The following is a 24,530-nucleotide window of genomic DNA, read 5'->3' as shown; positions in this document are numbered from 1 at the left end:
AACAGGGATCCTGGTTTTCCCTGATAAAAAAAATCACAAATTGTCTGATTAAAAAACCTGTAAATTCTCTGATTAAAACCCCTAAAATCCATGATTAAAATGAAAGGCCACTATTTTATTTTATATAATAAAATCAGCAGAACACAATGTTTACTTGATATATTTACAATTTCAAAGCAATTTGGAAGCCTACCAGTGCCTCAATCACGATAATAAAATAAATTTTAAATACCTATACATTTTGGTACTTGATTTTGGGTTTTATTTTGGAAAATCAGAGCTCTCCCCTCCCCCCTTAGCTCACAGGACGCAGGTCCAGGCTCCTAACTCCCAAGCCACAGCCCCCCCTGTTCCTGCTGGTTCCCCTCACTCACCCCCTGCGGCCCTGATAGTGCCCTGCAGCCCTGCTGGAGGGAGCCCCCAGCTGCCAGGGCTATGGGGCCAGGGACCTGGGTTCACAATCCCCTGCCCCAACCCCACAAAGTGGCAGCTGTTGTGGTAAAATGGAAAGACCAGCCACCCTCCCTCCCCCCTGCTGTCTGGTGGGAGCGGGGAGTTGGGGGGGGTTGGGGCTGGCTCCCCTCCCCTATGCATACTCCCAGGATGGGACGGGATGGGGGCAGGCATGGGCTGCCTGCCCTGCTGCCCTCCCATGGGGCCTCCACAGTCTAAGCAGGGCTGCACAGGGAAGCTCATTTCATAGATTTCATAGACATTAGGGCTGGAAGGGACCTTGGGAGATCATCGAGTCCAGCCCCCCGCCCAAAGGGCAGGAAGTCAGCTGGGGTCATAGGATCCCAGCAAGATAAGCATCCAATTTACTCCTGAAGGTGTTCAATGTAGGTGCTTGAACCACCTCCGCTGGCAGGCTGCTCCAGACCTTGGGGGCTCAGACAGTAAAGAAATTCTTCCTTATGTCCAGCCTGAAACGGTCTTGCAGGAGTTTGTGACCGTTTGACCTCGTCATCCCTTGGGGCGCTCTGGTGAACAAACGTTCCCCCAGATCCTGGTGGTCACCCCTGATAAACTTATAGGTGGCCATCAGATCACCCCTGAGCCTGCGCTTTTCCAGGCTGAAGAGTCCCATGGCTCTCAGGCTGTCATCGTAAGATCTGTTTTCCGGACCTCTGATCATGCGCGTGGCTCTCCTCTGGACTCTCTCAAGCTTCTCCACATCCTTTTTGAATTGTGGAGCCCAAAACTGGACGCGGTACTCCAGCTGCGGCCTCACCAAGGCCGAGTACAAGGGGAGAATGACGTCCCGGGATTTGCTCGAGAAGCATCTATGGATGCAAGCCAGCGTTTTGGTCGCTTTACTAGCCGCAACATCGCGTTGCGGGCTCATGTTCATCTTGTGGTCAATGATGACCCCCAAGTCTCTTTCTTCTGTAGTGCTATCCAACGTAGCACTGCCGAGCCTATAAGGATGCTGCAGGTTTTTCCTCCCAAGGTGGAGAACCTTGCATTTTTCGGTGTTAAACACCATCAAGTTCTCGTCCGCCCATTTGCTGAGCTTGTCCAGGTCAGCCTGGATCACCCGCCTATCTTCTGGCGTAGATGCTTTGCCCCAAAGTTTGGTGTCATCGGCGAACTTGGCCAGTCCACTCCTGACTCCAATGTCCACATCGTTAATGAAGATGTTGAACAGGATGGGTCCCAGGACAGAGCCTTGAGGGACCCCACTGGTCACAGGGCACCACGATGAGTGACTGCCATCAATTACAACCCTCTGGGTCCGACCACAGAGCCAGTTTCCCAGCCAGTGGGTCATTGCCAATACAAGCTCCATGATGCCCTGGCAAGGCATCCCCTGCCTGCCTGGCAGCAGCGAGGGGCACAACCCCACACCTCCACCCCTGCTGCTGTCATGCGGGCAGGGGTCGTGTCGCCATGGCAGTGTGGAGCTCACAGCAACAACAAGCTTCCCTGTGTGGTCCCACTCTGCCCTGCCCTGCTGCACCAGCTTGCACCTGTCGGCTGTGGAGGCCCCAGGAGTGGGCAGCAGGGTGGGGAGCCCGAGCCCACAGTGGGCAGCCTGCATCTGCTGCTGCCCTATGCACAGATTGGGTGGGCATGGGTCCCCTCTGCCCTCTTGGGAATGTGCACCCAACTCCCCTGCCCCCCAGATGAACTGCCCATGGTCCTGTCCTGTTCCCTGCCAGGGCCCCGCCGCCATGCATTGCAGCCCCAGGCCCCAAGCCCCACACACCACCTGGCTGGACAGCAGTCCCAACCCCAGCCCTCTCTCCGTATGGGGGCTTCAGTCCACTCCTACCCCCCTGGCTTAACCTTGAGGAGCTACTCTCCCGGCTGCCTGGTGGCCATGTGCATATACATGCACATGGTGCCTCCTGCCTGGGCACCCTCCTTCCACTCCCCCCAGCCCCTTGCAGCTGGAACTGTGCCGGCCTGCACAGGGCTCTTTGCAAAACTGGAAAATCCGCTGATTTCTCTGGTAAAAGGAAATCCTTGTTTTCCTTGGGTAACAGGGGAAATCTGTCTTTCTCCGTTTCCCCATGGGAAATAGAAAACCCGGATCCCTGCTGATCAGTCAAGTAGCTTCTTATCTATAGATGGCGTGCCTTCCTTTGTTGTTCTGTGTACTGAGTCCTACAGTTACATGCCTATCAGATAAGTGCATGATTTACTTAATTGCATAAAAAACAACTGTCCCAGATTTTTTACGTATTGCTGTCATTGTAACCCACAGTGGTTATCTGCATATTGATTAAGGCTCTAGATTGCTTACATGGATAGGAACTCATTGGTCCCTTTGTCTGCTTAGTCCCAAACTGACTTAGGAGCCTTTCAGGCCTAAACTGACTCAGTCCTATCTATTTCAAGGCTACTTTTGCAAGCGTAAGACCCTTGGGAACAAGCCTTGAGGAGGTACAAAAAGCTTAGGGCAGGCTGTTCCTGCAGTCATTGAGCATTGTTGACGTTGCATTTGAATAAACGCATGCTCTGGGGAAGCACGTAGTGCTTCTTTGGTTCCAAAGCTATGCATTTCAGCAGAGCACACTGCGTGCAGAAGGGGCATCTCTAGTAAATGGTCATCTTCTAAGTGTTCAGGCTCTGGGATGATGTTTCTTCCTTCTGCCACCCCATTTAATTCAAGATTTGCTTAGAGAGAAGATATGTTGACCTGTACTTATCTCGGCACCAAGTCAAGTAACCCTCCCACTCTCTGTCTTCTTTGCTACACATTGCACTAGCTAAACGATTTGTCTTTCACTGGTTTGATCTGCTGTCATAGCTGACGAGTTACAGCGTATTGTATGTAACATTAACTGTAGCAGGATTCACGATGGGGATGAATTGGGGCCACCCTGGAGATGCCTGAAACACTTCTGTGTGTGGAGCCCCTTGGAATGGCAGTTGGCACAGTGCATCGTGGGTCCCTCTGCACTAACACCCCCCCAAAAAAGTGAGACATGTTAGATTGTATTGTCACTGGAAGATGCACAGCTCATTGGCACTGCAGTGCACAGCTGACAAGGAAGCATGTTCAAAGAATTTGGCTTACTGATGAGTTGCTCTGTTTTTAAGGCTGAAAACTAAGATTCTTCCCTTTGGAAATGCTGCAGCATCTCGGGTGCCTCAGGCTGTCCTCTTCCTTGGTAGGTGCTTGCCAGAGTGCATCTTCTGCAAGGAAGCAGGGTATCCACTGTCACACCATCTCTTCTCTCCAGGAAGAGAGTCAGGAGCCTTGGGCATTGTAAGAGTTAGAGCCTAGTTTGGGTAAAGTAGAGATATAGGGCAACCCTGGCAGCATTTCCTAATGCAAATAGCTCTTTTTCCAAGTTCTGATTGTTATGTAGAGAATCAAATTGATATTCTGTGGAAAGTGACACTTTCCATGAAAAATTCAATAGAACAAAAAAACGAATTTCCCCCTGAAATCTTCCTGTCAGCCATTTTTTGACCAGCCCTGGGTTCCAGCCTACATGTTGAACTAGGACATCGACTTGGGCATTGCCTATCATGCCGTACATCCATATTTTAACCTCCAGCTGCCTTGCTTCATTATCACTAGGCCTAGTCTTCTATCTGCTCTTGTCTCAAAGAGTAGATTTCAAGGGGGCAGATTGAATGAGGGATTGGAAATACAGAAGGTGTTTCTAGTTGACACTAAAATATATTTAAAAAATGATCAGTCCTTGTATCTTAAGTTTTCTGTGGGTTTTAATGGAGGGTCTGCTTGTCACTTGAAACCAAATGACTGAAAATGAGCAAGAGGATTGTCCGAACAAGAAAATAAGAGCAGCGTCTGAGACAAGATGGCAGTGCAACTCTTGCAGAAAATAGACTTTCTCTGGTGGAATTGGTCCATATAGACTGCTGTGATTGTGCTGTGACTTTGCGTTGTGCAGATCCTCATAAAGAAGAAATTAAATAAAACCACATCTTGAATTCTCTCGACCCATCTCTCCAGAAGAGGAGTTACTGTGTCAGGGTGAATGGTTTGTTTAACGTGAGTTGGTTTTAGAAATAAGAGTGTATCAAGTTTTAAGAAGCAGGAAAACCTAAACAGGTTTCTCCCTCTTGGCATGTCTTAGAGTGTTGTTTTAGGTGTGAAGCAGCTCAAGCAAAAGGTCAGCCATAAATCCCTACAATATTTTATCGGCCCTGTTTTATAATGCAGATCAAAGGTTGGAACTGGAAGCCTAGCCTTATGTGGAGTCCAAGGCTGTTGAGACATTCCCTTTTGACAACAGCAGGTTGTCGGGGGGGCGGGGGGGTTGATATTTTGATAACATCAAGCTGGGCAACAAAGAGTTGATCGAAATCTGAATTCATGGAAGTGTTGATACAAAAAAGAAAACTCTCAAGCAGAAATCTTGGCTCATAAACAAATTGCCTATTTCCTTTGAGTGTCTTTCAGCGTCTGAGTGATAGGCTAACCGAGCCCACTGCTTTGTTCAGCATCAGCACCCTCCGCCCTGCAGCAGGGGCAAAACGGCTGATAGACTTTATCGGGCTGATAATGTAGTACGTCCCCAGCAGAAAGATCGGCCGTGGTGAGGAGGGGAACCACTCCAAGAAGCAGGCAGACTCGTCATAACCAACCTGAACCGATCAGGACCCAGCAGCCAAGACAGGGAGCCAGTGGAATTAGATTGTTTGATGAGAACAAAATAACCATGTGACTTCATGCACACGCCAAGGGTTATTCTGAACCAGCGTTTGTTCCTTTTTCCTTTTGCCTTGTTGATGGATTGATTTCCCCCTCTGTTGCCTGCAAAGGCTTTGTGGCAATTCCCACTGATTACAGAGCTGCCCTGGCTAACCTGCTCTGAACGTGGCCAGCCTGGCACTCGGGGCCACAGCAGATGTTTCTCATTTGAAAGCAAGCGGGGAGGTTTGCAGCCCACTCCATGCACCCCTTCCAGCTCTTCCCCACTCCCAGGAGTGAGGAGTGGGCCTGGACATGCACATCGGTTTCTATTTAATAAGCCCCTGAGGCAAAACAAAGCAAGACCCAGGGCTCTCCAAAGCAAGCGGTCACATAGACCTGTGATGCTACATGAATCTGCCATCCAGATGGGCCAGATGCAGCATGTCAGGACGTGTTAACAGACCAGTATGTTTTATAGTCCCAGGAAGGCAATAGGCAGGAAAACGTCCATCCTTAGCACCTCATTTCTTACTGTAGTCTCTGCGCTTCCTCCTGCCACGCCGGCAGGTCACGCTGAGCTTATCAGACCAATGAGTGACAACACAAAAGGGAGTGACTTTTTAATGGGTGGTTGGCTGGACCTGATCCAGCCACTTCCTTTGAGGCTGGGAGGGAAGATGATTTATCTGAAAACTTAACTTGCATCACTTTGTCATAAGGAAGGGTAAATCCTCTGCCTTTTGCTTGATGTGGGGAGAGAAGAGGTCGTTCTACTGATCAGATTATAATTCTGAGAAATGGAAAGGACCGTCCCATTGCTCTGCTCAGCACCTCTGTCCTGGGATCAGCTCTCCATGCATTTTAAAGGCTGGACTGGGGCTGTGTCGTCCCCTCTTCCTGTGCTTGGAAAATGCTCTTTCTTTGGGACCACTGGATCCCTGTGGCTCTCTTCCAGGGCAGTGCAATTTGAAAGCCCTTTGTGTCCTCTGTAATGTGCTTGGGCAAGAGTAGGTCACTTAATTGCAAGTTCCAGTGAAAGTGGAGCTCCGTGAGGTAGCCCCAGCCTGAGGTTACTTGCCAGCCAAAGCACTTCAGGATTTAAGGGCAAAGGCTTTACCTGAACTGGATTATTCTGCAGTCCATAGCAATGCACAGGCTGGCTGGCACCCATTGTTGCTTGGCAAATACCCACCTTCCGTGTCAAAGAAAGGCACGTGAAAAAGAGGAAGCAAGTTTTACTCAAGACACTGTTCTGTATCGTTGAAACCTTGCTGATCTCTCACGTTGAATATGGACAAGGTAGGCTATTCCTCCAGCACACCCCGCTTCCCCACAGGTCCTATTGTCAAAGAGAACCCCTAATCAGTGCTCTCTCAAAATCTGACAGAGCAGTCAGTGGCTGCTTTGTGCACCAAGTCTGCGCTCCCGTCTCTCACTATGCGCCCGTGTTAATGGCCAGACTGTGAGAAGATAAAGTGTGCAGTTGTCCCTGCAAAGTTTGCCTTTCATCACCGTGGATTTATTCTCAATGGAAATGGCACTGGGGGGAATCCAGGCATTACGACAGAGGGCTGGGGCTGGAGAGGTGTGTTCTGGACGCAGGCCTGAGGTCGTGATTCAGCAGAGCCCTTTGGTATGCTCGCGATTTGAAGCACGAGAGCACTCCCAACTGACTCGAATACCTTAGCCTCCTTGACTAAAGTTGCATGCAGACTGAAGTACCGCTTGAAACAAAGCCAAAAAGAAGGGACTGTGAATTCTCACTCCACATGTAGACTCAACCTATGGCTTTTGTCAAGTCAGTTTGCCGCCTCCTTTGTTTCTTAGTGTCATGGGAGTTGTACTGTCCTACTTGGCAGTAGTCCTGTTACAATGAATAGCTTTATCGGTGATAAATTAATAGCTTTATCACTAAGTGTTTAGTATTGTGATTATACCCTGAGTTTCAGGTCTGGGTTTCAGGTCATCAGAACCCCACGCCTGCCACCGGAGCCTCCCAGATCTGTTTGTGATCATGTCCAGGAGCACTCGAGCGTCTCGCCCTCTCATCCAAGCTATGGTTTTGGCTTAAGGGCACTATAAGTTTCATGCAGTGCCCTGGGCCCTGCATTTCTCTGGCAGGATCCCCATATAGACAGGCTCTGTTCTTGCAGGAGGAGTAGGGTAGGGGGCTATTTGTGGCTTTGTTCATTCTTTGAAGAAATAAAAGTGGCACTCATTGGTAGAAAATGTTAAATACTAGTCTAATGAAGAAGGAACAGTTTGGTTCCTCTAACAACTTACAGCCTGTCCTATATTTTCTAGGAGGATTTATGTTTTTTGCACAAAGAAAAAAGGCCAACCCCCCATAAAAAAACAAACAATTCAGTATTCTCCCTCTATATAGCATCCACTTCTGCCACTGTCAGAGACAGGATACTTGGCTAGATGGACCGTTGGTCTGGCCCACTATGGCACTGCTTGTTATGTTTCATAGATTTTCATAGACATCAGGGCTGGAAGGGACCTCGGGAGATCATCGAGTCCAGCCCTCTGCCCAAAGGGCAGGAAGTCAGCTGGGGTCATAGGATCCCAGCAAGATACGCATCCAATTTGCTCTTGAGACGTTTGAAATGTTTATATTATGTTTAACTTCTTGTTGCTTTCTTAACTATTTTTTTGCATTGCCATATGCTGCGTTCTGTTTTAATTTTGTTTGAACTGGTAGAACGTGTAATCTTATGGTATGCTTTTATGAGAAACCATAAATGAATTCATTTTATGATTACAGTATATGTAATTTTGATTGTTAATTTTATTGTAAAGTTTTAGCAAAAGCTGTTAGTAAGCTGCTACAGCTATTTCTCTAGAAGAGGGATGTTGCTTCAGTAGGGGCCTAGGGAGACAAAAAGCTGCAATGCCCAGAAGTAATCATTGCAAAGATCATTGATATGGGCTAAACAGTCTGTTCAGGGACCAGTGCTATCAGATGCGTCCCCAGAAAAGGTGGGCAAAGGATGTGTCCATCAAGAATTTGGACACTGTCTCCCTATTCTCGTAATGCAAAGAACACACCTGCCTCTGATCCTTGATTTTGGAAACACATCTGCATTTAGGATTTTATTAAATGTCCAGTGTGACCCACACATGTTAGTAGCCAGGGTGCCTCCTCCCCATTGTGTGGGATATTCGGAAAGCGGGAATTTCCCACACTCCATAGGAGTTGCCTGTTGGCTGCTAATTTCTCTCCTTTCTGGCATGTATTGGCATAACTCATTCTAAATTTATCACCTTGTGTCACCAGCCTTTCCCGGCAGCATGGCAGACCTCACGTAGTAGACCTGTAAATTATGAACTTATTACTATTGTTAACATGCTTTTCACAACTGGAATAACACAGCTGGCAGCCTTTGTGTTGTGGGAAACTGCTTATCACAATCTCTGCCCTGGTGACCTTCCACTTGAACCAGCACTGCTGATTCATGTTGGAAGTGCCTCCTTCACTGTCAGAGACCATACAGTTAACCTCCTGGCATGAATGCACCATGCCATTAGAGTGGATTTATGGGTGAGGGGCCGGTGCCAAGCTGCAGATGCGATTAAATATTTGAAGAGTGTTCCCGTGAAAGCCAAAGATAAATACAACAAGTGTGTGCTCACAGCAGAGGGGACCGGAGGGACTGTGTTTTCTCGGTGCACTTGCAAACCAGGCTGCTCACAAGGGTACCAGGGACTTGACCCCAATAATCATAAGTGTCTGCAGGTGTGAGTAGTGCCCGTGCGCAGTGCGTGTGGCCACGCTCACTGCCTGAGGCTTTTGGGTAGTGTGCCACTCTGTCCCCTGGTAGAAAGACCCAAGCGGTCACAAATAAAACCTTAGCTTACATGTTCCGCAGAGCAGAGAGTTTGTCTTCACACTTTCCTGGAAAGCATCAGATACTTCACTGACTCAAAGCAAACAGTAAGACCGAGCTAGTTCTTTCCTTGCTGTTCTTCAGGAAGGTCGGTAACAAGAAGGGAACTAAAAACATGAAAGGCCAGAGACATAGGTTTGACTCGCTGCCTGGATGCTTGGTATTGCCTCTACCAGACATTCACCTGAGGGCCAGGGGAGAGCCCCAGCAAATGGCTTGTTGCGTTCTGATATACACGGCTGCTTTGTCAGCTTTGATTATTTTTATCACACTCGTGTCTTCTCCCGTCCTTTAGCCTGTTGCACTTAGGATAACCACACAGAAAGTGATTTTGCTTGGTTGGTTAGCTAGTGTTTGCACTCTTCCCTTGCCTTTTGGCAGCTCTGTGAACTGGTTATGGAAACCTTGCATCACCTCTGAGATGAGGAAATGTTTCTCCAATTTTGCAGAAGCTAAATTGAAGGGCAGAAGGTAAAATACTTCTTTCGTGTCTCATGGCCTTAGGGCCAGGGAAGGAGCAAAATTCAGGAATCCCAATTTGCAGGTTTGGAAAACCCCTGCCTTTCTCAGCATCAGCATGAGAACTGGCCAGAGGTCACGGACCTTCCCCCAGGGGCATGCCGTCCCCAGCTTAACCGCCCCCCCCTCTTCCCCCGGTGTCTTAGCAGTGGCAGAAGGATGACGGGTTCTCTGTTGCGGCGACTTTACTCAGCCCTTTTCCCTACATTTTGCTGGAGTGCTGCAAGTCCTGGGGAGCTGCACGCTGGGAGAGTCCATGACAAAGTGAATGTCCTCACACCTACTGTCTTGTTTTCCAGGTCATTCCCATGCTTCCCAAGCTGCTTTGTGAAGAGCTGTGCAGCCTCAACCCCATGAGAGACAGACTGACATTTTCTGTTCTGTGGAAGCTGACTCCAGAAGGCAAGGTAAGCCTGCATGGGCTTGGCTGTTTTACTTGTGCTGGCCACCCTGTATTGGCAAGGGTGCCCCTTGAATATGCTGAGGCCAGTCATTGGCCATCATAGTCTGATCCAGACTCTAATTGCACTCCCACCCTTTAAAGAAAGAAGAATTCCAGAACGAGCACCGATGAAGGGTTGAGAAGTGCCTCTCCTCTTTGGTGAAGCCTGCACTTCCACAGATACCACATTACGGAATATTTTCCTAACGTGCTAGATAGGGAGGCCAGGAAATGACATTGCTTTTTGTGACTGACAGGGGAGAATGACTTTTAGGACCATAGGATGGTTCTGCACTGTATCAAGGCTCCCGTCCATTCAGTCTCATCTTCACCATCCTGACCCCTGCAGTGAACAGTTTCCACCCTGAACCATGAGACCAGACTAATCTTACACAGCTGCAAATGATGTGACTGGGTATATAATGTTACAGCCCTCTTTAAGAGGTGCTGCGGGGTCCGGGAGGCTGGGTAAGCAGTGGGCGAGTGAATGTCCATGTTCTCTTTGCACTGCAGTATTTCAGGGAAGCACTTGCAGCCTGTTGCCACCAGTTTAGTAGGCGGCATCATGCTATAGCCCACTAGGCAGTAGCGTGTTTTGAAGAGGTGAGTGGGACATGGGCCAACCTTGGGTGCTGAATTGGGGGTGGGGGTCGGCTGCCAGCTCCTGCTGTCCGGGGCAGTAAACTACCCCGTTATCTATGTGCTTCTAGGCTTCATTTTTTGTCCCATGGCAGTTGTGGAAAAGCTGTTGTTTCCTCCTTGGATTTTGCATGTCTCTAGACCTCACCCATCTCCTTTTGGGTGACAGAACGAGGAGCAATGGTTTCCATTGCAGCAAGGGATGTTGAGGTTAGATATTAGGAGAAACTCTCTCACTAGGAGGGTGGTGAAGCACCGGAACAATTTACCCGGGGAAGTTGTGGACTCGCCATCCTTGGAGGTTTTTAAGGCCCAGCTAGACAAAGCTTTTTCTGGGATGATGTAGTTGGGGCTGTCCCTGCGTTGAGCAGGGGTTGGACGAGATGTGACCCCCGAGGTCCCTCCCACCCTCGTTTTCTGTGGTTCTGACACAGCAGTCTGCCCCTTGGGAGACCAGCTGTTTTGGCTGCAACTGACCCATTCCTGACCAGCTTCAGAAAGAGTTTTTCTGTATCCCAAGCACACCGATTCCCCACAAGTGCCTTTCGGATCTGTCCATGTGTCCCTGCAAAGGCTGTCGGAGCAGCTGGCTCTCAAATGATCTTTACAGTGGAGGTTAGCATTGCTTCATGACGGTGTCTGCACTGCTCCACAGCAACTCAGAAATCCCCTTTTGTTTGTATTGCCAACGGGACTGAACTACATCCTGTAGTGGCAGCTCTGGATCCAGACTTAAAGCTAGCTCACTTTTACCTTCAGGCTTGGCTGTGGAATTTAGGGAAGGGCTTTGATGCCTGGGGCCCTGAGTGTCACTTTCTGTAGCCCTACACTACTTACTTTTAGGGTGTAATGCCAGTATACTTTGCCTTTTACTTAACCATTGAGTGCTCTTTAATTGACGCTTGATTTCTTTTTATTGTTTAAATGAGCAGCTCAATCTTACCTCTTCGATCTGGCACTTGGGGTTTGAGGTATGTTCAGGCTTAGAACAGTGTTTAGTTAGAAATTTGGGAGGGGTCCTGGTGTGTTCCCTGCCCGGAGATAGTCATCCTTGAGGTCAGTTGCTTTCCAGGAAGAAAGTGCTCTGATATCAGTGTGAGGGTTTCCCTTTGCAAGCCTGATTGCTTAAGGAAAGCTCACCACTGGGTTTCTCCTGGGGCCCTTTGCAGCCTGCAAGCTGCGCCTGGGGCACTGGGTTTGGATAAGAATCAGAGGCCACTTAATGAGCATTTGTCATCCTAACAATTTGCAACCACAGGCCTTCTGATCAGAGCTTGTCCTTAAGTGTTACTGCCCTCCGATCCCAGGGCAGACAGGTGAGTGCCCACCTGCTGTGCGTGGTCTTTGAGCCTTGAGTTCTGCCTGGGAACTGTGGAGGCGGAAGGCTTGGAACAGATCACCTGGAGACGCTTGGGATCTCCATCCTTAGAACTTTTTAAGGGCAGGTTTAACAGGCGCTGAGCTGGGATGGTTTAGACAGGGGCAATCCTGCCTGGAGCAGGGGGCTGGACTAGATGTGCCCCCCCTGGCCTCTGCCAGTCCTGTGATGGAGCATGGAGACGGAGCCCTTCCACGGTTAGGAGCCATGGGGTCTTCCAGGCCCCTTCTCGTCATCAAGGCCATATTTTAATCTTGAGTTTATGCAGCTGGGACCACAATCAGCAAGGCCTTTTCAGCACTTTGTCTTCACGCCTGCAACACGATAAACCTGGTGCTAACATGCCTGCCAGTAAGATGCCTGCAGATTGGATGAGACTTGATTGCAGTGTCAGGTTCTCGCTTCTGTCTGGAGTCAGCTGCCTTCTTGTTGTCTGTCCCTCATTGCGGCACAGCAAAGCTTGTCTAGTTTTATCCATGAATGTAACAGGCCAGGTGCTGCCTGAGGTTCTGGTTAGTTGTGTCACACAAATGTGGTACTGCGAGGTACGATATGGTGTGAACTTAGAGGGTATTATCTAGAGTGACTGAGAGTATTATTTACCTGTGTGTCTGATGCCTTGGAAAGTTGGCTGAGCCACCTTTCATTTAGCCCTGGTAAAAGTATGCCCGCGGGCAGCTGGCACTGAGCTGTTGATGTGCTTTAAGCTTCCACTCTAATTTATGTTGGAGTGACTTGTTTCTGTGGCATTATTCTGCCCTGCGTTGTCTGTAGCTCCATGAGTTCAGTAGGAAGCAATCCTCTCTGAAAATCCTTCCCAAGGATTGTACGTATCAGTGTGGTTATATCAATGCAACACTTTTCATGAGCTGGGCCTCACTGTGTCCGGAACAGAGCATTCATTACTACTGAAATGCAGCCTCTCCCTGCAATTCCAGGGCTGCGTGCTGCGCACAGTCATACCTTAGGTGAGATCCAGTTCTTTCTCCTCTCTTTGCGGTGTTGTGTCAAATACAGTGCAACTGCTGCTTCTGCTAATAAGGGAGGCAAACCCACTGATTGGAGACAGCTGGTACACTCAGCTGCACTTCCTGGCTTGGAGCCACAGGGAGTTTGGGCTGCAGTGTTTGCATGCGTCAGCAGTGGACACCCCCAGGGATTCTTGGATTATACTGGGCAAGATGTATCTTCAACCTGTTTCAAGCAGACAGGGAAACTGATGCCTCTATGTCAGCCTCAATTAAAGGAAGCATTAGAGATATTCATGAGGACGCCATCACGGCGGTGTCCAAGTACAAGATACTTCAGGTACAAGGAGATGCACACGAGCCAAAATAGATATAGCATGTTGCAGCAGACACGTTACTGAATAGATGTAGCATGGTGCAGCAGACAACCCAGCTGCCTCCGGAGACTGGAGATGGACCATTGAGTGCAGAAGGGGAATTCAGCACCAGCTGTTACTAAAGAGCATTATATGCTGCCCTGAAGCTGGCCAGCCTCTGATCATACGTATTCTGATTGATCTTCCGGGCTGCATGCCACGGTACCCGATACCTGATACAGGCAAATTCACGGGACTGTGAGAGATTTCCTAATATCTAACTGCAACTTCCCTTGCTGCAACTTGAGCCCATTGCTCCTTGTCATGTCATCTGCACACACTGACACCAGTCCAGCTCCAGCCTCTTTCAAACCCCCTTTCCGGGAGTTGAAGGCTGCTATTCAGTCCCCCCTCAGTCTTCTCTTCTCCAGATTAAATTAATCCTGTTCCAGTGTCTAGGAGGCTTGTTTTTTTTATTCCCAGCTCTGCCACTGACCTGCAGGGTGATCTTGGTCACTCCACCCGTCCAGCCTTGGTTCTCCCCATCTGAAAAATGAGGGCAGCAATACTGACCTTCTTGGTAAAGCATGCTGAGGTCTAGTGATGGAAAGTGTTACTTAAGAGCTGGGTGGTACCTGTTCTGTTGCTACTGTAGTCAATGGAAATTTTCTTTCCAAACTTGCATGCATGGATGTTGAATGAGGAAACTTTCATGTGCAGTTTTACTACAAGCATGAAGGCCATGGAACTTGTTTGTGCCTGTTCACACATACAGCTGGTGTTTTCACCTGCCTCTTTTTGATGAAAAATAGTCATCCAGCATACACTTTACAGAGAACCAGTCTGGTTCATGCCCTTTTTCATACCATGTCCCCATGTTAGATTGAACCGTGTGTGTGTACTCCTCCCATCCAGCCGTCTAGTATGGGAGGATGGCGATACCGCTCTGAACCTCTCCTCCTCAATAAAACATCATTCCCACTTGGAGAAGCTGTGGCCTGCTTATGAGAGGAAAAAATTCTCAGATCTCTCTGTAAGTTGCATAGTGATTCCCCACGTTACCTGCTGTCTCATTCTTATCAAAATGTGGCTCTGAATGCAGGTGTCTGATTTGTGCTCACAAACGAGGGACAAAGTCCTTAATAAAGTATCTATCCGATCCTTTGTCTTTTTAATGTATACTGATGTGCCCAGAAGTAACCCCACTCCAGAAAGACAAAATTTGTGCTTTCACTGAAATGTTTGGCCCTTACCATGATAAGAACCAGCACTGATAAATGCCTTGCTTTTAATCAGGGTGGATAAAAAGCAATAATTAAAAGTAATATTTAAAAAATCTGATTTTTTAAAAATTTAATTTAGTTTTTTATTTAATCATATTTTAATTTGTTCAGGTGCTTTAAAAAAATAAACCTATATAAAGATAGATTTCATTTATGTTAAAGCTCAAAGATATTATCATGAAATATGGATTATAACTTCTATTATACTATTTGAGACAATATATTCATGTGACATATTGAGGCTCCTCTATAGATTAATAAAGATTAAAGAAAGCCACTCGACCCAGTGGGACTTGGTGCTCAGTCTAGAAGATCCCATTAAAGAGATCTGTGTGGATTTGTGTCTCTAGAGGTAACATCCTTGCTAACTGCAGTATATGGAGATGAGAGAGAACAGACCTGATTTCCTACCCATCGGCCCTGTTGTCTGTCTGCAAATTTGTGTGTGCAGAATCAGACCCTTACCTCTCTGTAAAAGTGCAAAGTGTCAGGAAGTTGGATAAATACAGGATTGTTGGGGGTGGAGTAGATCTGGGCAAGGAGGAGGAGTCTGGAGATAAACGCAAGAAGGGAGGGGCAGTAGAAACAGAAGAGGAACATTTTGAGCAGAATTCTGTTGAAACTGCAAAATACTTCTGTAACAGGCACTTTCCAGCAGCTGCTCTGAAGAGAACAGGAGGAGCCAAACTAATTCTCCCACAAGACGTGCAATAGAAAGTAGTAGTGGACTGTTCTGAGCGATATATTGAGAACTGGCCTAATCTGATGACAATTTGTGAACACAATTGTGACAAGATTTTAGAAGATCTTAGAAAAGTTTATTAAGGAGGCCATCCTTGATGGACTGGCCCAGGCTAACATCCTAAGGGATAGCCAGCACGGGTTTGTTGCAGGTAGGTCTTGTTTGACCAATCTCATTTCCTTCCATGACCAGGTGACCTATCACCTGGGCAAGGGAGAAGAGATTGATGTCATATATCTTGACTTCAAAAAAGCTTTTGATCTGGTATCCCATGATCACCTCTTGGCCAAACTGGCCAGTTGCGGCCTTGGCTCCACCACGATCCACTGGCTGGGAAATTGGCTTTGTGGTCGGACCCAGAGGGTTGTGATTGATGGCAGTCACTCATCGTGGTGCCCTGTGACCAGTGGGGTCCCTCAAGGCTCTGTCCTGGGACCCATCCTGTTCAACATCTTCATTAACGATGTGGACATTGGAGTCAGGAGTGGACTGGCCAAGTTCGCCGATGACACCAAACTTTGGGGCAAAGCATCTACGCCAGAAGATAGGCGGGTGATCCAGGCTGACCTGGACAAGCTCAGCAAATGGGCGGATGAGAACCTGATGGTGTTTAACACTGAAAAATGCAAGGTTCTCCACCTTGGGAGGAAAAACCTGCAGCATCCTTATAGGCTCGGCAGTGCTACGTTGGATAGCACTACAGAAGAAAGAGACTTGGGGGTCATCATTGACCACAAGATGAACATGAGCCTGCAATGCGATGCTGCGGCTAGTAAAGCGACCAAAACGCTGGCTTGCATCCATAGATGCTTCTCGAGCAAATCCCGGGAAGTCATTCTCCCCTTGTACTTGGCCTTAGTGAGGCCGCAGCTGGAGTACCGCGTCCAGTTTTGGGCTCCACAATTCAAAAAGGATGTGGAGAAGCTTGAGAGAGTCCAGAGGAGAGCCACGCGCGTGATCAGAGGTCCGGAAAACAGATCTTACGATGACAGGCTGGGAGCCACGGGACTCTTCAGCCTGGAAAAGCGTAGGCTCAGGGGTGATCTGATGGCCACCTATAAGTTCATCAGGGGTGACCACCAGGATCTGGGGGAACGTTTGTTCACCAGAGCACCCCAAGGGATGACGAGGTCGAACGGTCACAAACTCCTGCAAGACCGTTTCAGGCTGGACATAAGGAAGAATTTCTTTACTGTCCAAGCCCCCAAGGTCTGGAACAGCCTGCCAGCGGAGGTGGTTCAATCACCTACATTGAACACCTTCAGGAGTAAATTGGATGCTTAACTTGCTGGGATCCTATGACCCCAGCTGACTTCCTGCCCTTTGGGCAGGGGGCTGGACTCGATGATTTCCCGAGGTCCCTTCCAGCCCTAATGTCTATGAAATCTATGAAATCTAAGATAGATGGCATTGTCATAGCCAAAGTTCTCAACATTGGGCTAAAGAGAAACGTAGAGTGTATGCTGACTGTCCTGCAGCCTGTTTCTATAGCCTCGAACAAAGGTTACATCAAACAACAAGAATTCACTTTTTGTAGAAAATAGTGATTAAGTTGAGGCTTCCTGGCCAGTAATTTAAATTGCGATTTAAATCCAGTTTTGATTTAAATCAAACCCGCCCTGTTTTTAATGTAACTATTATCAAGAGTTAGGGTTAGAAGAGGGAGCTAACACCTAACAGTATGAATGCCCTGCTAAGGGAGGTTTCCCTTATGTACATAGGATTTGATACTTGGGAACAACATGAGATGGATCTCCTCTCCAACAGCGGAAACTCAGTCTTGTTCACTGCTTGTTTCAGCCTGGAGCAAAAAGCTTTGAGGTGCAGAACCACTTTTTTGGTCTAGTCAAATGGGAACAATTTACTTTTCATTATTCGGCTACTTGTTTTCCACTTGCTTTTTACCAATGGTGTCAGGTTTAAAAAGAGACTGCAGCTTCTTAGTTACCTTGCAGAAATGTCCGTAACTTTGAATAGGGAGCTTTGTTGAAAAAAAAGGACAGAAGCTTTAAAAAAATGTGTAAAATGTCCTTGGTTTCCATCAAAGACAGAGTCTCTTTCCATAGACAATGTCAGATGCCCATCATTATGTGATGGAGGCAGATAAAACCATCTTACTCTGTGAAGAGCTTTAAACACTCAGATATGTACTTTCCTGAGCATTTGTTGCTTTGCTGTACTTTGGGTTGAATTCAGGCCTGAATAACGGGTATAAGACCGAGTAAAATGAAAGGGCAGAGATTGGTAGGTCTGGAGCATGGGTGGTCAGGCACAGCTCATGGGCTTCTACAGTGGAGCCCCTGAAGGCATGTCCAGGATCAAGGTCCCAGCGGGCAGTCCCCTGTCTAGACCAGCTGGAACTGTTGTGTCCAAGTGGAGCATCACATGCTCAGCCTTATGGCCTTTATTGGCCCCAGCCCTGGAGTAGAGGGTGTGCTGCAGTCTGTTGCTGAGTAGCTACAACCACCCAGTTTCTAGCAGATTGCTCATAACAATATCAGTGCCATTGTCTGTGTCCTGAATGCCTCCTACCGTGGTGCACACAAGCCCCTTGTCAGTTGACCTGGAATTTTTGTGGGTATGAGGAGGAAAGACCTGGGCTTGTGGGGAAGGTTGGAAGCCTGCCCTTCGTTTAATTGCTGCATTCTGACATTTTCTGATTTTGCAGATCCTCGATGAATGGTTCGGGCGAACCATCATCTGCTCTTGTGTGAAGCTGAGCTACGACCATGCACAGAGCATGATCGAACACCCCGAGAAGGTGCTTTCACCGGAGGAGCTGCCTCCCATCTCTCCCCAGCACACGATAGAGGAAATTCACTGGGCAGTGCTGAACCTCCACCGTATTGCCAAGCAGCTGCGCAAGCAACGCTTCATCGATGGTGCCCTTCGTTTGGATCAGGTCAGTAACCCTTGTGCGTGGATCTGGGGCTGCCCTGGGGTCTTTTGCTGCCTTACAGCAATGCAGACCTAGAGTACAGAGCAGAAGAAGCTTCCTTCTTGTTAGAACAGCAGCACACTGGGATAGAGTCCCAGGGAAGCTGTGGAATCGTCTTCACTCCGTTTTCAAGAAGATGTTGGATAAGCATTGGTGAAAGATGACTCTGAGAAGCATTTCTGCTTCTCTGCAGGGGGGTGGGCTGGGTTACCCTTGAGGTCATGATCAAAACCTATGATTCTGTGGTTTACTACAGCAAAGCCAAGTGGGACTCTTGTGGTCTGTTGATCGGTCTAGAGACTCCAAGCAGGGATGAGACTCAAGCAAAACAGTGAGTTTGTGTGTCCAAGTTTTCTTCGCAGTATCACTGCCCCACATTGCACCAGTGCAGTAGGGAACCATAGAGGGAATCCTGTTGAAATCTCCTGGACAAAACGTTCAGTGACATGTGAGCACTCGTACTGAATTCTTCACAAGCTCTTATAACACCTATAAAGCTGTAGCTAAGTATCTAATACGTTTAAATAAATGATAATGATACAGCCATGTGATCAAGGAAGTTAGATGCCGTGAGCATGCATTCTGCCATAAAGCCGGCTCTTCTCCAAAGCATGGTTCCCTCTGCTACATTGGGCTTGAATTAGTTACATTTTCCCACTGCACTCATTTCAGTTCTGGGTGCAGGGCAAAGAACTGAACTGCAACTCAAGAGACTTGAATTGTGTATATGGGAAGGGGGGATAAATGAAATGACTTCTTCCTTGGGATCGTATCAGTTGTGCGGGGGTAACTGCTGCACTAAACTGTCGCCTTTTGATTTGTGGACTCTCCATCCTTGGAGGTGTGTAAGACCTGGCTAGACAAAGCCTTGGCCAAGATGATGTAGTTGGGGCTGGTCCTGCTTGGAGCAGGGGGTTGGACTAGTTGTCACCTGCTGAGGTCCTTTCCAACCTTCATTTTCTAGGATTCTAAAACCTGCTTGACAACACAGTGAAGAATTAGTTTGGCCTAATTACAGTCCCCTGTGGGCTTCTATATCACAAACTGAATTATTTCCCATGAGCACTGTTCCTTGCTCAGAGAATCTTGTTCCCAAAGCAAGAGGTGGCTTCTAGAGAGGTGTTTCACACATTAACAGTGTGAATTTAACCAAGGGTAATTTTGCACTCATGGGTCCTTTGTTCATATAGGCATGGGGACTGCTCTGTGGGGAGCTGTACATGCTCAGATAACATTATCAGCAGTCAACAAAGAATCCAAGGTCACGCAGATGGCTACTGCTGAAGAGAGCAAGATGAACCCAAAGGCACGTGCTGATGGGTAGAGCATATCTTGTTTGATGCGAAGGAAGCATATGTCACTTTTAACGTAGCAGCATTAGAAGGCCTCAGCTCTTGTTCCCATGACGTGCTCTGCTAACCTGGGTGTAGTTCTGTAGGAGATCCGCTTCCCAGCTCTGAGCAAGCAAGGGTGGGTCAGTTTGGGAAACGCACCTTTCCAGTCGCAGGACCTCTCGTGGATTTCCTGTTGAGTAATGTAAATCCTAAACAATGGCAGATAATCTCTGGTAGGAAACCATGAGCAATTCATTATCAGATTCCAAAGAAACATGAAAGCAAAGGAAACGATCATCCCATAGCATAAGGGAGGAGGTTGTTAAGAGACGTATTACTTCCCTGCTTTCTCTCTCAAAGGGTTTTTCTCTCTCAAAGGGTTGTCTTCCCATACATAAAAATACATTTGGGGTCTGCCTTGTGTTCAGCATTGGACATCTCTACCAGGAGCTTGGTGGCCTGGTGATTCTGTTCCTGTTTCGCTAATGATATTTGCCACCTGGATGTTTTTTCATCGTTCCTGTTAAAGTCCTGAGGAGACACGCTAGTTTGTTGCTTAGAGCAAGAAGCTGGGAATCGGAACTCCTTTGCCACCGATCCGTTAGGACTCTTGGCTTGGCTTTCACTTCCCCGGTCAGCTCTTCTATAAGATAGCAATAACCCTCGTCTGCTGGACAGGATTGGTGAAACGTAATGCTTGTGCCCATAGAAAAATCTTAGCCGAGTCAGCAAAGGGTGTCGATGTGTGTTTCTTCGTAATTAAACAAACGCTGAATGACGAGAGAGTGGCCACGCCCAACTCGGCATGAATCTCCAAGAATTAATCCTCTTCCCACTGCAGCTCTTGGTATCTTCAGTTATGTGATTGGATGCCACACTGTGATGCTTGAATACGGTGGGCACATTTATACAGTCTGGCAATTTTGTCTTTAACGATACCTGTCTAAATGATGATCAGATGATACCTGACCAGCTTTTGACCGTGGGTCATATACGGTTTTGCCTGTTGATGTAAGCTTGGTACGGTATGGTCCGTATGGTAAGCTTGGTACGGTATGGACGGTAAGCTTGACTGTTGTTACAACCTTGGTATGACTCAGCTGGAGGTATTACTGCACAAATAAGAGGCATGTCCTGGTCATGGCGAGCCGGTCCAGCTCTCTGTGTGGGGCAGCACTAAGGGTTGGATCATGGGGCTCTGTGGCCTGGATCTGGCCTGTGGACCATATGTTTGACACCGCCGCTCTAGAGAAAGTTGTCAGTTAAAGCTTTCACTACATGGCATCCAGCCATTTCCTGACTAGATAATTCTTTTACCAGCTACCCTGGATAGGTGGTCCTGCACCCTCCAGCCAGCTGAGGCTGTGCTACCTTTGTATCTGGCATGGTGCAGCACCTGTTGAAATACCAGATGCAACCCTGCCATCTACATGTCAGCAAAAACGCTGAAAATGTGGCAAGAGTCCAGACAAGGGAGGTGAAAGGAGCAGAAATCTACCTCATAGTACAGGGGTCGGCGGCTTATGACCCACGGTGCCATTGGATCAGGGTTGTAGAGCTGGGGGGGCTTTGGTGGCATTCAGGAGCTAGGGGCTTTGCCTGTGCCAGGGCTGGGCAGCGAGGAGAAGCAGTGGCAGTGCTTGGGTCGGACTTGCTGCTCTGCCTCGGACCTGAGCCGTGTTGTTTCTCTGCTGCCCTGAATCTTTGCTGTCCCTTGTTGTGGCAGGAGACGGAGGGCACTCAAGCTAGTTTGCTTTTCAGGAAGGAGGTGAAGATACAGCTCAGTCATATGCTTGAAAGATCTAGATGGGCATCAAGTTCTAATGCAAGAGGGGTCTCCCATCTGACAGATCAAGGTATAACCATGTCCAGGGGCTGGAGGCTGCAGCTAGACCAATTCTGACTCAGAATAAGGCCAGAGTGCTAAGCAGTGAGGATAATTTTTCACTGAAACAACTTACCTTGTATAGTGATGGATCCACTGTCTTTGGAAGCCTTTAAACCAAGAGCTAAGGTTTGTCTACAAGATGAGTTCTCTATTTCTGGAAGAGGTAAGACTCGTGTGAGCACAGTTGTCCCTTCGGGCATTTGACTTTGAATCCCTGCTGCCTCCTCAACCCGTTCTCATTCCTTTTTTGCAGCCCTCTGCCTAGATTCCCATCCCCCTTATCTGTGATACCCCACTGTCCCTGGCTATCCGTTCCAGCCAGCCCTTTTCCAGGCTTCCCTCTAAGCTTCAGTCCACCAGCCATGAGCTGGAGAAAAGAAATCCTGCTCCACTGAATGTGATCCTCCCTTGCAACATGTAGCCATACACGTGCTGCATTCTGGAGCCTTGCTTTTCTCCCTCATCACCTTTTCCAGTCCATTCTCCTCACCTGGCACACCCAGCCCCTTCTGTCAGCGCTCCCTCATAGCTCTGGAGTGTAGTCTAGTAGCATCCCAAATCAGATGCCTTAGTGCAGCATCATTTTCATGATTGGACAAATAAAACTTGATTTCTGGGAAATCTGCCCTGGTCTAATCCATAATGATAAACGATAATGCTTTTTCTCTTGCTCAGAGCTGGAGTACTTGGATGCAAAAGCAAGAGGTGCCATAAATGCCAGAGAAGCAAATGAATTGTTTTAAGTACGTTTGTTTCTAAGTTCACATAAAAGCCCATGTACAAGAGGCCTACTATAAATGTAGTTCGTTGCTTTAACTGCCTGAAGATGAACCACAGAGGGCGTTATCCACAGGAGAACTGGTTGGAAAAATGCCCTATGCACATCCAGGCCGGAAATAAATTGGATCATAATCTTTATGATCCCCATAATTAAACAGCTGACTTGGAGTTGATTGATGGCTTTTGTTGTTCTGTGAGGCTGCTCTCCATAGCACCCATCCGCATGTGCTTGAGTTGGTGACGGAGGTTTATCGTGGAAACAATCAAAACCGCATTTGCAGTAAATCGATTTGTGCCACTGGCACCAAGCTGTTTGCGGAGACTGCTCATCACTTGTTTTGATGCTTGGGGGAAGCTGCAGAAAGGGAAAGGAAGCAAGTAAAAATGAGGGGTATCAGAGAATTACTCTGGTTAAAAACCAAACTGCAAACAAAAGGTTACCTCCTCTGTGGTCATGGATGGCTGGTCCTGTTGCAGGCGAGGGGTTTGTGTTGCTCTGTAGTTTGTAACAGGCTTTCATCAAAGTGGATGAATTTAGAGAGAGTAAGTGCAGCCTCTTTGCTTAGTGTTTCAGGCCCTTGCTTACAGTGGGGCTGATTGCCTTCTTGACATTTTTATCCCAGATAGCAGCTTCAGTTCACTAACAAGACGGGATTCATGAATGCTGGTAACAGTGGAATAAGGCACACACGAGGAGCTTGGGGAAGTGAGAAAGAGGAACCAGAAGGTGTTACTAAGTGATTCACGATATCAAAAAACATGGAGTTGTCTTACAGATTCTCAGAGCTCCGACGCATTTGGGAAATTCCCAGTGTACGTACCATTTCCAAGGTGTCCATAAACCTGACTCCAGGTTCAGTTCAGCTGGCAGCGAGAGACCTGTCATAGAAAGCAGGCGGCCCTGAGGGGTGGACTGTATGTGTCAGCTGCACAGAGAAATGAGAACAAAGAAGGTCAGGATGTGACAGCATCTGCATAGTGGTGGCGGTTCACAGGATTGTTTCCAACAAGCAAAGATAGAGAACCTCTATTTTTAGACAATGGCCCCCACTTATGCTTTATAATTGAATCACTCAAGAGCCGAAGATTAATTACTATCTCAATTAAAATCTTCCCAGATAAATGTTGGTTGGAAACAATGCTAGGAAATTGCTTTCTCATGTTTCCCCTCTGAGACCATTAGCAGATGAACATGGGACTTCTCCTTCTCTTGCAATGCGGAGGTAGCCTGCGGCTTCGACTCCTATTTAAGGTGACATTGTATGCAAGGTAAGGTGTAGAAGTGTGTCTTGCTCTGGCGTGTAGGTGTGGAAGATGTCTGAAATGCTGCATGGCTGGGTTAGGAGGAGGCTGCAAGTACTGTGCATCAACAACAAGAAAGTCAGAGTGGCTCAGGCGCCAGTGAGTTCAGCAGTCAGGTTTTTTTTCAAGGCACCCACTGGCTGGTCTGATTGTGGGGTGCCTTTGGTCTGCTGTCTCAAGGCAGGGACCCTCTGAGAGAGTCAGAAATGACTTGGCCATAACTGGTGCATACAGACAGTGTCCCATGAGTAGCAGAGCCACCCTGTCCTGCCCCTTTCTCACAAGGAGCTTTGCCTTTTCTGGTTTTTGCAGTCTGAAAAGAGCTACAACAACCAGTCCTGCTTCTGCAAAAGGTACATTTGGCACCAAGGTGTGGCGTGCGGTGCCAGATCCCACCTTGGCCCGTGCTTCATCAGGAATGAATTTGTCCTTGCAAACGTGTAGAACGCAGAGGAGTTCCCGTGACCGTGCACTTCAGCAGCCTGAAAGCATGAGCTAGAGCAGAGGTGTCAAACATACAGCTTGCGGAGCTGGGTTGTCTGGTCCTGGGGGCTCCCATAGGAGCCTGGGATTGGAGAGTGGGGTCTCGCCACCAATATCCTGGGCGCAGAGCCCCACTTGACATGTGCATTGGCATTGGAGGACAAGCAGTGGCTGTGGTATCCCCGCATGGGACTTAAAGCCAGAGGCTCCTGGCTAGAGCGGCTTGCCCCTCCACTTAGGGTTAGACCAAAGCTGTATTTGGAGTCAGGGAGAAATTTTTACCCCCTGGTCATATTGGTATGGACTGGGGGACACTTTGCCTTCCTCTGTAACGGGGATCACATCACGGTCTCAGCTTGGGATCTTTTGAGTACAGACTTACAACATTTTGACTTACAATGTGTCACACTTATACCGTTTATAAATTGACACCCTGTTTCAACTTGACAACACCAGTTTTGACTTT

The 24,530-nt window shown here is 47.9% G+C and overlaps 1 protein-coding gene across 2 annotated transcripts in view; it reads left to right on the top strand.

Moving 5' to 3' along the window:
- Positions 1-24,530, top strand: part of DIS3L2 (DIS3 like 3'-5' exoribonuclease 2) — a 225,168-nt gene that overhangs the window by 128,324 nt on the left and 72,314 nt on the right. For both annotated transcript variants that reach the window (XM_090050664.1, XM_090050665.1), the window contains 2 exons: positions 9,831-9,938; positions 18,008-18,241. In XM_090050664.1, the coding sequence (XP_089906790.1) occupies positions 9,831-9,938; positions 18,008-18,241 (342 nt within the window). The remainder of the gene's footprint in view (positions 1-9,830; positions 9,939-18,007; positions 18,242-24,530) is intronic.

Source organism: Crocodylus siamensis, chromosome 6 (assembly GCF_052110815.1).
Source record: "Crocodylus siamensis isolate JL-2025a chromosome 6, ASM5211081v1, whole genome shotgun sequence".
Taxonomy (NCBI): Eukaryota; Metazoa; Chordata; order Crocodylia; family Crocodylidae; genus Crocodylus; species Crocodylus siamensis.
The sequence above is the reverse complement of the archived record's forward strand: the minus strand, read 5'-3'. Positions and strand labels throughout refer to the sequence as shown.